Source organism: Natator depressus, chromosome 1 (genome assembly GCF_965152275.1).
Source record: "Natator depressus isolate rNatDep1 chromosome 1, rNatDep2.hap1, whole genome shotgun sequence".
Lineage (NCBI taxonomy): Eukaryota > Metazoa > Chordata > Testudines > Cheloniidae > Natator > Natator depressus.
The window spans coordinates 198,138,858-198,151,262 of record NC_134234.1 but is presented as its reverse complement, the minus strand read 5'-3'; the positions used below and the strand labels follow the sequence as shown (position 1 = coordinate 198,151,262).

Below are 12,405 nucleotides of genomic sequence, written 5' to 3'. Positions count from 1 at the left end.
GGGAAGGAAACTCTTCCTATATCAATGAAATGTGTATTAAGTGACTATCCAAGGAAATAATTCACATGTGATGCCTAGCACAAGTTGATCTTTGATTAAAGGTCAAACAAAATGTTGCTGGAAACAACATGAGGAATCTTTAACAGAGAGCCATTAAAGATAGAATTTCTCTGTTGGAGGAGGGGTTATTAGTATTGGGTCATTCACTGCTATGTACGTCTGTGTGCATGGAATACCTGGTGGTGGTGTGAGGTTCGGTTGGTTGCATTACTCATGAGTGATGAAGCCATGTCTGAGTTATGCAGGTCAGCCTAAATAAGTGCCAAGACAGCCTTGCAAAAATGACCTACAACAGCTTTCCTATACATTCAGAATGTATCTACATTAAAGGCTGGTGTCTTGGGACCTTCTAGGGTTAGAAGCAAAAGATTTGTGTCCCACTGGGAAACTATACTTCCCACTGGGATAAAGCTCCCTTTTCTAGCCTTGTAGAGTCTTTAGATTTCAAAGCAATGACATTTCTTGTATGGAAAAGCTGTCCTTGGTTCAGGACTGAATCCCAGCTGTCAGGCAGTTATAATTCTGGGAGGAAATTCCACATTTGGAAGGAGAAGGAAGAACTATTTATCTAGCAGTTATCAGCAAAACAGGTGCTGTGTGAGCACGGAAATATTAGAATAATATGGATGGGGGGGAATGGGCAGAGTGCAGCAGAGGCAATCACAGGAGAGAGAGAAATGTCTCTTGTGCCTCTCCAATTTCTCACATAGCTATCGCTTCCACACACCTAGCATATATGTATATATCAAATAGCGTGTACATATTTTTGTTTATATTTTTATATAATTAGCACTTATATGCGATTGTGAATCATGCTCTAAAACATCTAAGATGTACATTATTGGTTATATATTCTATTGCTTTATAAACCATATATAAAAGTTCTGTGACACTGATATATACACTTGCTATATGAACAGTAATTGTTACAGCAGCAATAAGGACTTCTGCCTCATAAAACTTTAGAGGAGATGGTTATTCAGGCTGCTTTAGGTAAATCCCATGATCAGCATTGAGGACATCTTTCATGCAAATGCATAGAAAGCAGTCTTAAAAATCATGAGGCTGAATTAGAGCCCCTTCCTTGATCCACTCACACACACTATAGAATCGCTTAAGGGTCACCCAGGGTTGGACTGGACTACAGGGAGCTGTTATGTATAAAAGTATTGTGGCGTTCAGGGTTGACACAGCAAAACTGACATAGCATTCCTTACCAACCTTCTCTACATGCAGCACTTGTGTCTCAGGATCTCTTGCCATCATCACCTGATACCTATAGTAGTTAATTGGCAAAACATTAGACTAGTGGTTGAGAAATAGCCAGGATCAACCATAGAAATGCACCCAGGTGAACCAATTCAACATGAGGTTCCCCTTGCTTGTCTCAAGTGGAGCATTTCCATATACATCTCACTTCCTCTCACTTCTAGGCCAAATATAAAGCAAATCAATGGTGAAGCAGTCCTGAATCCAAAGAGTACCAAGTGTCTCAGCTCCCTCTTTCCAGTCATGGATATGTAGCTAAAGCCTCTGCATTGGTGGCATTGCCTCACTCAGAAAAATTAGAAAATCAAGTCACAGAGTGAAATAAACTAGTTTCATCTCAATTCCCAGAGCTAGAATGGCTCTTCCATGAAAGATCCATTTGGGTTAGCTGTTCCAGTAACTAAGACTATGTACTGCAGGTTGCAATAGGAGCTTCAAGCCAGCAGAAGGATAGCACATGTGGAGTAGTTAAGGAAATATACAGGGCCCTGCCTAAATATTTGACCTAGAGTTGCCACTGACTCTCTAGATCAGGGGTGGTCAACCTGTGGCTCTGGAGCTACATGTGGCTCTTCAGAAGTTAATATACGGCTCCTTGTATAGACACTGATTCTGGGGCTGGAGCAACAGGTGCCAACTTTCCAATGTGCCGGGGGGTGCTCACTGCTCAACCCCTGACTCTGCCACAGGCCCTGTCCCTACTCCATCCCTTCCCGCCCCCTCCCCTGAGCCTGCCAGGCCCTCACTCCGCTCCCTCTCCCCCAGAGCCTCCTGCACACCATGAAACAGCTGATCAGGAGGTGCGGGGAGGGAGGGGGAGGTGCTGATCAGCGGGGCTGCCGGTGGGTGGGAGGCACTGGGAGCGGGGTGGGGGAGCTGATGGGGGGCTGCTGACATATTACTGTGGCTCTTTGGCAATGTACATTGGTAAATTCTGGCTCCTTCTCAGGCTCAGGTTGGCCACCCCTGCTCTAGATGTTCTCAGTCCTGAGTCAGCAAAGATTCTCTTTGTGTGGATTGGAGATTTCAAAATTCATATACTTTCAGTGACAAGTGTTTCAGTGGGCAAAGAGGCAAAGGGGAACTCTTAACATATTTCCCAAGTGACTTGCATTTCCATTTGGGAGCTAACTGACCTCTGGGATACTCTTGAAAACCAGTACATGGGTGAGCAGATTCCAGGCACAACCGAAAGGAATCTTTAAGAGTACTGTGCAAACTTGACTAGGTCCTTGGCCAAACAACAGAAGCCAGGGGAGTAGAAGACCAACTGTGTCCACTGCTTGGATGGCTGGAGGAGTGGCTTCATTGTCAGAGTGCTCAGGCCTGTTAAAAGAATCCCAGAGAAGAAGCTCTAGAAGGGCATCAGAGCAGCAGGGAACAAGTGGGGAACCTTAAAATGCAAAGGCTATGGATTGGGCTTGCTGTATGAAATGCAGTCCCAAGAGGAAACAATAGGAGACTTTGAGCCCAAATGAGAATTCAGAGACCTGGAGTGTATAAAATATCTGCCCAGCTTCCATGCTTCCAAAAACTAAATGTTGGTGGGGTTTGCTATAGTACACAAACACACACGTACGGATGCCTCACTCCCACACATACAGGATCAATACTCTACTCTGTCTCATGTAGACTGGCATTAACCTATCCAACAGTGCAATTATTTAACTAAGATCTGCAGTATTATGAAATTAAAGCTCTAGAAAAACCTCCTTACACATTTTAAAGCGTCACTGCCTTTTCCTTCATGTCATGCTTTGATAATTTTTGGTCAGTATCTCACGCCACTCTCCTTGGTGAGATTCAAATATGGGAGAAAGGCCCAAAATGAGGAACACGTGCATTTTAGAAGTGAACGTGACTAAAACTGATATGGGATTCATGTCCCAAAAAGTAATGTTTCCTGTAACCTTAGTTTCTTCTTCAAGTGCTTGTACATGTCCATTCCAATGTAGGTGTGTGCACACCCCGAGCACAGTTACTGGAATTTTTTCCCCTAGTGGTGTCCATCGGGTCAGCTCTGGTGCCTCCTGGTGCTGCGCACTCATAGCGCCAGTATAAGGAGCCCTGCTGACCTTACACCCCTGCCCAGTTCATTCTTACCACCCATGACAGTTGCTGGGACTCTTCTGGTTGCTTCAGCAAACTTCCCAGTGGTTTTTCACTATCCTTCTAGTGTAAATAGTTAATCAGTTGTTTGTAGTTAGTCAGTTTTTAGTTATATTAGTGTAGGACCCTTCCCTGATCAGTTAGCGAAGTTCATCTGTCCCCCAGTGCCGGGGCATGCCTCGGCTACCGGGCTTCAAGCCTTTTGCTTCCTGTGGCAAGTCGATGCTATTGAGCAACCTGCACTCAAGCTTTCTCAAGTTCTTGGGAGAGGCACATAGGAAGGACTGCTGCCAGATCTGTAAGAACTTCAAACCTTGCACAAAAAAGGCCCAGGAAGTGAGATTGAAGGTCCGTCTCATGGAGGAAGCTCTGAGACCTGCTTCAGAGCCAAATTGCTTGGACTCGGTACTGAGTAACTCGGTGTCAGTGCGGAGCACGCTTGCCACCAGGCGGAAGTCTCGGCACCAGTACCCGGCTCCAGTGCCTAAGAAAAAAAACAAGAAGCAGCTGGAGAGTGCTCAATCCCCAGCACCAAATTTGGCCAGACGTGGAGACTGGGATAGAGTGAGATCCATGCCAAGCCACTCTTCCACCTCAGCACCTCAACACCTGGTACCGGCAACTCCGGCACCTATACAGGCTCCGCTGACTCTGACTCCGGAGGCACCGACCTCGGGCAGGCAACCTGGCTCCAGTATGTTTATGGTGCCGTCAACTCCTGAAGCATTCGCAGCAGCCGAGGACCTCCTTTCGTTCCCAGTGTCTCCGTCTTTGGCGGTGCCACCAGTGTCATTGAGCGGCAGGAAACCATCTTCTCCCAGCCACTGCCCAGTACCAGGACTATTTTCTAGGGGAAAACCTTCCTTGATAGCCTCATTGCTGGCTTCACCACTGCGGCACCGATCTCCAGCACCAACAGGGTCCACACTGCCCTGGTTGCATCACCAAGACTCCTTGTCATCAGAGTCAGAAATGGGGTCGTACTCCTCTTGCCCTCAGAGCCGCCCACACTACTCCCTGAGGCACTCCTACTCCTCTATTGCCCCAAACATAGGGATGCCACCAAGTGCATGACCCTTCTGGAATCTGTGGTGGTTCCCTCCTGCCCAGGGATCTCTCTCAAGATGCTCCTACTTGATGGCCTCTGAGAGCAAAGCACCACCAGTGCATTTCCAGGAGACTCCTGATCTGGACTCTGGTACTGAGCCTGGTACTGAACTTCAAGAGGAGGCCCCGTGCGTCTGGGGCAAAATGGAAGGAGAGGTGGAGGCTCCCCAGCTGGTGCTGGCTTCCTCCTACTCCTCCCTGGATGAGGCTGTGGTGACAGCTGGTGTGACTCCTCCCCAAGATAACCACAAAGCTCTCCTGGTGGCCTCAAAGCGGGTGGCCTCATATCTGGGCATCCAGGCAGACGTGGTCAAGGAGTCCTCTCATAGCCTACTGGACATCCTGATGGCAGTGGGCCACTCAATGAAGCTATCATGGACCCAGTTAAGGTGTTGTGGTAGACCCCCACATCCCTTCCTCCAATGGCAAAGTGTACAAAGCAGCATTATTTCATGCCAGAGGAGGGTTACGAGTTCTTACACTCACATCCCCCTCCAGGATCCCTGGTAATTTCAACTGCTCATGAAAGAGATTGGCAAGGGCAGTCGGGAGCAATGCCTAAAGTGAAGGACCCCAAAAAACTAGACTTCTTTGGCAGAAAGGTGTATACTACAGGAGGGCTGCAACTTCACATAGCAAACCAGCAGACACTACTGGGATGCTATGACTTTAATATGTGCGATGCCATGCAAAAGTTTAAAGACTGGCTGCCTCAAGAAGCCAGACAGGAGTTCTCTTCGCTGGTCGATGAAGCAAAAACAGTAGCGAGGGCCTCCTTACAGGCAGCCCTGGACATGTCTGACTGTGCGGCCAGATCCAGGCCTTAGCTGTAACCATGTGTAGGAGCTCATGGTTGCAGTCGTCTGGGTTTCCTCAGGAGATTCAGCAAACCCTCAGAATCTCCCTTTTGAAGAATCTTGCTCTTCTCGGAGCAAACTTGATGCTAAACTCCGAAGGACTCCAGGGCAACCTTGACATCCTTGGGGTTGTATACCCCAGCGACTTCTAGGAAACATTACAGGCACCAGCAGGCAGACCAGTACTTTGCCCGATCAGACCAGCAGGACCCACAGAGGAGAAAGAACAGGCAAGGTGGAGCATGCTCTTCCCCTCTGTGTTGGGAAGCAATTCATCTGTGGGAGTTCTGCATAGCACATTCAATCCATCTCATGGCTTTTCACCTCCTGGGAGCGCAGAACCAGCTGGTGAATTCCCTCAGCAGGTCCTTCTCCACTCACCATGAACAGTCCCTGTGGCCGGACGTTGCAAGGATCATTTTCCAACAATGGGGAACTCCCCCATTAAACCTACCCGGATCAACAGGAAATGCCACCAGTTCTGCTCTCTGCAAGGCCACAGCCTGGGGTCTCTCATGGACAGTTTCCTGCTTCTGTGGACAGATCATCTGTATTACACCTTTCATCCTTTCCCACAAGTGCATGAGGTTCTAATGAAGGTCATTCTCATAGCCCAAGCATGGCCAAGGCAACATTGGTTTGCCACCTTGTTAGGCCTCTCAGCAGAGGCTCCACTCCTGCTTCCTTTGTATCTGGATCTGATCTCCCGAGACTACAGTCAACTGCTCCATTCAAACCTCAGCTCCCTCCATCTGATGGCCTGGAAGTTCCATGGCTGAATCCAGAGGAGCAGGCGTGCTTGGAGCAGGTCTGTAAGGTCCCGCTAGGCAGTAGGAAGCCCTCCACCAGGACCAATTACTTGGCAATTCTCCATCTGGTCTTCCCAACACGGAGTTCTGCCCTTGTGTTCCTCTTTGCAGCTTATTTTGGAGTACCTATTACATCTGAAACAACAAAATTTGGCTATTTCTTCAGTTAAGGTCCACCTCACAGTGATTTCTGCTTTCCATCCCCCAGTCAACAAGCAGTCTGTCCTCTCGCATGAGATGGTTATTCTTTTTCTTGAAGGCCTAGAGACGTTGTACCCCAGGTTGTACCCCATTTCTTCCTGGGACCTAAACCTCGTCTTATCAAGGCTTATGGGTCCCCCGTTTGAGCCACTGGCAACATGCTCATTAGTTCACCTCTCCTGGAAACTAGCCTTTTTAGTGGCCATCACCTTGGCCAGACAGATTTTGGAGATTCGTGCCCTCATGTCGGAGCCCCTGTATATGATTTTCTTTAAGAATAAGGTGCAGCTGCATACGCACCCAGCCTTCCTTCCAGAAGTGGTTTTTCAATTTTACTGCAGTCAACCTTTCTACTGTGTTCTTCACAAAATCGCATTCAAACAGGGAGGAGCAACCTCTACACTCTTTAGATGTTAGACTAGCGCTGACGTTCTATATATAAAGGACCAAGCCATTCCGTAGATCTGCTCAGCTATTCATAGTGGTAGAGGATTCTCAACTCACTGTGCCGTCACCCAGCAGGTCAGAGATGATGCCAGCTTTGACCTTTGCTGTCAGCATGTTCCTGAACTCCGAGTCCACCTCTTACGCAACTGCTTGGGAGTCACCTACATTGGAATGGACATGTGCAAGCACTTGAAGAAGCAAAAACAGTTACTGACCTTTCTGTAGCTGTTGTTCTTCGAGATGCGTTGCACATGTCCATTCCAAGACACGCCCCCATTCCTCTCTAGTCAGAGTCAGCTGGTAAAGAAGGAATTGAGAGGGCGCAGGGTCAACAGGGCCCTTTATACCAGTGCTATGTGCATGCGGCACCAGGGGACACCAGAGCCGACCCAATGCTACACCACTAGGGGAAAAAATTCTGGCAACTGTGCTTGGGGCGTGCACACACCTACACTTGAATGGACATGTGCAACACATCTTAAAGAACAAGAGTTACAGAAAGGATAGTAACTGTTTTTTCATGGTTCTGCTTGTTTTGATGCAAATAATTCTCAGTAAGAAAAGGTGATAGAAGGATTGTTTGGTAAGGAAATAAATTTGCATCTGAAAAAATATTGATTTATTTGTGAGATTCCTAGGAGAGAAGACCCCACACAAAGATTTTGAAGCAAATGACGGGATAAATACCATATCACAATATATATGAGGATATAATAATGCAAACGGTAGCAAACATAGAGGGAGAGCGGGAGAATACATTTTCCTGGCTAGGAAACTATTGACCATCTGAAGCCAGGGAACAAGAGTTCAGAAGGATATGAAATGGGGAATTTCTTGGTTGACACAGGTAAACTATTGAAAGTGTGGAGTACGCATTGGAATGGGTTGGCTTCTGCTCCCATTGAAATCAATAGGCAAAACACTTATTTGCTTCAATGGGAGCAAGATTGGTTCTGAGGAGGTATAGTTCAGATGAGCTGATTAATCGAGTTACAGACACAGTTAGATAATCCCATCTTTGCAGCAGACTCACCATGCTAAAGCCTCGTTACAGCCTGACAGTTGTGTTATAGATGTGCTTAGAAACAGAGCCGAAGTGCTGGAAAGTCACATGTTTCGGAATCATGTGTTTACCATGTTTTCCATTGAGTCAGTCACACTACCTGCTATACCTTTTTAAAAAACCTATAGTGGAGTAAGAGATCCTTAGTTTTGTATATTTGTACAATCCAGACTAATGCACTTGCATTGAGGAGGAGGTAAAATGGGGAAGTGCAAATGGAGGGATATCAACAGGCCTCTGCTTCATTTGCTCAGAAAGCTCAACTGCACGATGTATGTGGTCATCACACCCAGCAGTTCTCTTTCTACCAATCTCATCAAGGATCTCGGGGATCAAAACCCTAGCTGTTCGCCATACCAGATGGGAAGGAAGCTCTCCCTTCAGCCGCGTTTATCTATGCAGATTATTGCAAACCTGTGACCCTGATGACTGGCAACGGTTGCTAAACCTTTTGCTTAAATCTTAGATGAAAGAGTTCGTTATTTGGAGAGGCAGAGATGAAAACAAGTGGTATAAATTTGTACCACATTGGCGTACACTGCGGGAGAGAGGAAGTGCTTTTGCCAATAATTTTGCAAGCTATGGGACAGATTCACCACTGGTTTAAGGAAGTGCAATGCCTGAAGACAATGGAGTTGCACCCACTTACACTAGCCACTGATTTGGCCCCATGCATTCTTTGTCCATTCAACTGCAAAGTAACTAGAGCGGAATAAAGGCTCATAATAAAAGTATAAGCCCTTCCCCGCCCAGTCTGAATTAAATGATCTTTTCTGACACAGAGTTTGAGCCTATACTCTAATCTCACAGCACAAGCAAGCAATTAAATGTTGCCAATGACATGTTCTTGTCTCTGCACGTTGATATGAGACTATGCCATATTACAGTTTAAAGTAGCCATCACATATATTCTAAGAGAAAGCGGAAATATCTCTTCAAAAACATGAAGCATCTCCAGGGGCTAGGAAATTGATGAGTAACCAATGGGCAAAAAAAAAAAAAAAAAGTGCCATTACGGTCTTTTTAAATGAAATGTTAGAATCCCTCTCAATGACAATAAATTCTTGGCATGATGAATTAAAACACTTGACTACCCCAAGTATAATTTAAGAAATAAAGTTAAGGAGTTACGGTTTTTGGTGTGGCATTTAGGGATTTAGATGAATGATAAGATGTGGAGTGAATATCATGAAAACATTGCCTGATAGTACAGTATATGAGGCTGGGAATTGTCTCCCAAAGTAAGGGGTGGAACATCACATGGGACAATTGAAGCTAATCTGGACAAATCTGTCACGTATACTGGACTAAATGATGCCCTCAGTTGCACCCTTCTGGTCACTGGGTTGCCTGGATCATATTGAGGGAAAACTTAGACCTGCTGTAGGGAAAGATCTTAGATTGGCTGTGGGTGGAGAATACACTGTGATAAGAGGGCCACATCCCTAATTCCCATGATTTTTGGTGTTCAATTGAAATGACAGTCACGCAGTTTAATTCTCATGTCTGTCATGCTGGAGATGTAGCCATTGTATGAGCTTTGACTTTGTGCAGCTGGCCCAAGAATTTTTGTGTGTTCAAATATCCTTTGTAGTTATTCTTGCAAATTGTTTAGCTGCCATGTTTGACCAGAACAAGGAGCAATAAGTTTAAACCTCTCTTATGAAATAATAATCCTTTGCCCTTCTCTAGCACCTTCCACTTGAGAATCTCAAAGCACTTTACAAACATTAATGTATTAAGGGTCACAGCTCCCATGTGAGGTGGGTCAGTATCATTATCCCCATCCAATATTTACAGGTGGAGAAACCGAGGCACAGAGAGATGAAGTGACTTGACCAAGGCCAGCCAGGAGGTGAGCGCTAGAAAACAAGAATGAAACACATTTCCTAATTCCCAGCCCTGTGCTCAGAGACCAACTGTAGCTGAGTGGTTAGAACATGTGGCAGGGAGCCAGGGAGAGTTGGGTTCTCTTCCTGACTCTGCCAGCGACTTGCTGTGTGACCTTGGACAAGTCATTAAGGTCCAGATTTTAAAAGGTATTTAGGCATTGCTGTGCTCGGTGATGCAACGCCGAACAGATTTAAGAGCCTGCATCTCATTTCAAAAGGGAGTTAGGCACACTTAGGAGCTAAAATCCCATTGACAGTTGATGGAATTTAGAGTCCTACATTCCTGACTTCTGAAAATGAGATATAGTCTTCTGAGTCAGCTAGGCTTTGCAATGCTGAGCACAGCAATGCCTAAATACCTTTAAAAGTCTGGGCTGAATCTCTTTCATCCTCTGTTTAATTGGGGATAATGATCATCCCCTTTGTAAAGCATTTTGAGATCTATAGATGAAAAGTATTGTTTATGTCCCAAGTTTTGTATTATTATTAACAAAACCATTCTTCCTCCCCCAGATCATGTCTCCAGAGAGTCCAGAAAGACCTGGAACTATTCCAGAGAGCCTCACTGAACTGAGCTTAATTTGTTAAAAAATGTTTTTGTCTGTTTATTTGTTTATATTTCTCTCTCTCTCTGGTACTGGGCAGGTGAGAAGCCCCACCAGTGCAGCATCTGTTGGCGCTCCTTCTCCTTAAAGGATTACCTAATCAAACACATGGTGACGCACACCGGCGTGAGGGCCTACCAGTGCAGCATCTGCAACAAGCGCTTCACCCAGAAGAGCTCCCTCAACGTGCACATGCGCCTCCACCGTGGGGAGAAGTCCTACGAGTGCTACATCTGCAAGAAGAAGTTTTCCCACAAGACCCTTCTGGAGAGGCATGTGGCTCTGCACAGTGCCACCAACGGCACGGCCGGCGCAGCAGGCACCGGCACCAGGGCTGTCCCTGCCGGGGTGGTGGCCTGCACAGAGGGGACCACGTACGTCTGCTCTGTCTGTCCAGCTAAGTTTGACCAAATCGAGCATTTCAACGACCACATGAGGATGCATGTGTCAGACGGATAAGTAGAATCTCTGTCTCTTTGTTATGAACAACAAAAAATAGAAACAACAACAAAAAAGCTATGGCACTAGAATTTAAGAAATGTTTTTGTTTCCTTTTTACCTTTTTCTTTCTTCCTTTTTTTTCTTTATTTTTAGTTTCGTTGTTTTTGTACTACATGAAGAACTGTTTTTTGCCTGCTGGTACATTACATTTCCGGAGGCTGGGTGAATAATAGTTTTCCCGACCTCCCTTGGATGGTGGCCTTAAGGCCAGGTAGTGCTTCAGGAGCTCCACTGGTTGGATCTCTAGCTACTGGCCTCTAAATACAACCCTTCTTTACTACAAAAAAAACAAACAAAAAAATAACAAAAAAAAAATTTAAAAAAATCTTTTTTTTCTCACTTGTGAAGAGCACTACAAAAAAACAAAACAAGAGTATATTACGAAATCTACAAGGCCTACTGTCGTTTTAAGTACACCGTTTGCAGTGTTTCAATGGACGTAATTCACAATTCTGACCGCTCTCGGACTTCACAGTATCCAGTTAGAACTGTGGAATATATCACTATTGGTTGAACAGCAACCAGACGAAACAAGGCCCTGCTGGTTTCCACCGTTTGTCTGCTTTATCTTTCTCTCGCGCTCTCTCTCTCTCTCTCACACACACACACTCTAAAAGGGCTGAGGAGAGGGCTTGGGTTGGATGGTGCAGTGTCCCTTCAGGATCAGGAATAAGAATCACAGCTTCTTCTCCTGGATCCTGCTCCATCCCACGTTCTCTAGCTCACCCTCCCATCCCGCTTTCCCCTCACCACCACCACCACCATCTTTGAGCAGACACCAGGAAGATTCAGACAACAAGCAACAGTGGCTTTCTTTTGTAATTTATTCAGTGTCTTCGCTGAGCCCAGAGCCTCAGCACAATCAAGAGGGACTTTCACGGAAGGCAAAGAGAAACGCAGAGAAAAACAAATATTGAGGTTTGCAAGCTGCGAATCGAGGTACAAGAGAAGGATTAGTTCCCACAATCTTTGCAAAAAACAAAACAAAACAAAACAGTTGCATCAGGATTTATTCTTGTGGAAGAAAGAGGAATAGAGGGTGGGTGGGTGGGAGGGGATAATTTAAAAAAAAAGAGTTCTTGGGACTTTTTTAATTGAAAATTTTATAGAGGGGCAAAAGTGACGTTTACCAGATAGAATGCTGATTTTTTTAAATATATTTACAACAGTATTTGTGTAAAAAAAACAAACAAAAAAAGTGAGATTGCTAAAAGTAATTTTTCTTTGTTTTCTTTTTTGTTTTGCGTACACTGCCACTAATATCTTCTCTTTTATTATATATATACATATATATATATATATGTGTGTGTGTGTATATATATGTATATATATAAACTTTTAAACGGAGACTGTTAAGGTTAGCTAACCTGCTTCCAGATAAGAGGGAGGGTGAGGGGAGCGATCCTGATTTTTGATTTAAAAAGAGGAAGGATGTTTCTTTATTTTCTATTTTAGTATTATTGTTTTTTCCTTTGTTTTTTATTG

The 12,405-nt window shown here is 45.2% G+C and overlaps 1 protein-coding gene across 3 annotated transcripts in view; it reads left to right on the top strand.

Annotated features, from left to right (window-relative positions):
- The window catches only part of ZBTB20 (zinc finger and BTB domain containing 20), a 617,628-nt gene extending 605,680 nt beyond the window's left edge, over window positions 1-11,948 (top strand). For all 3 annotated transcript variants that reach the window (XM_074974219.1, XM_074974221.1, XM_074974222.1), the window contains one exon: window positions 10,460-11,948. In XM_074974219.1, the coding sequence (XP_074830320.1) occupies window positions 10,460-10,878 (419 nt within the window). In that variant the 3' untranslated portion in view covers window positions 10,879-11,948. The remainder of the gene's footprint in view (window positions 1-10,459) is intronic.
- Window positions 11,949-12,405: the final 457 nt, after the last annotated feature.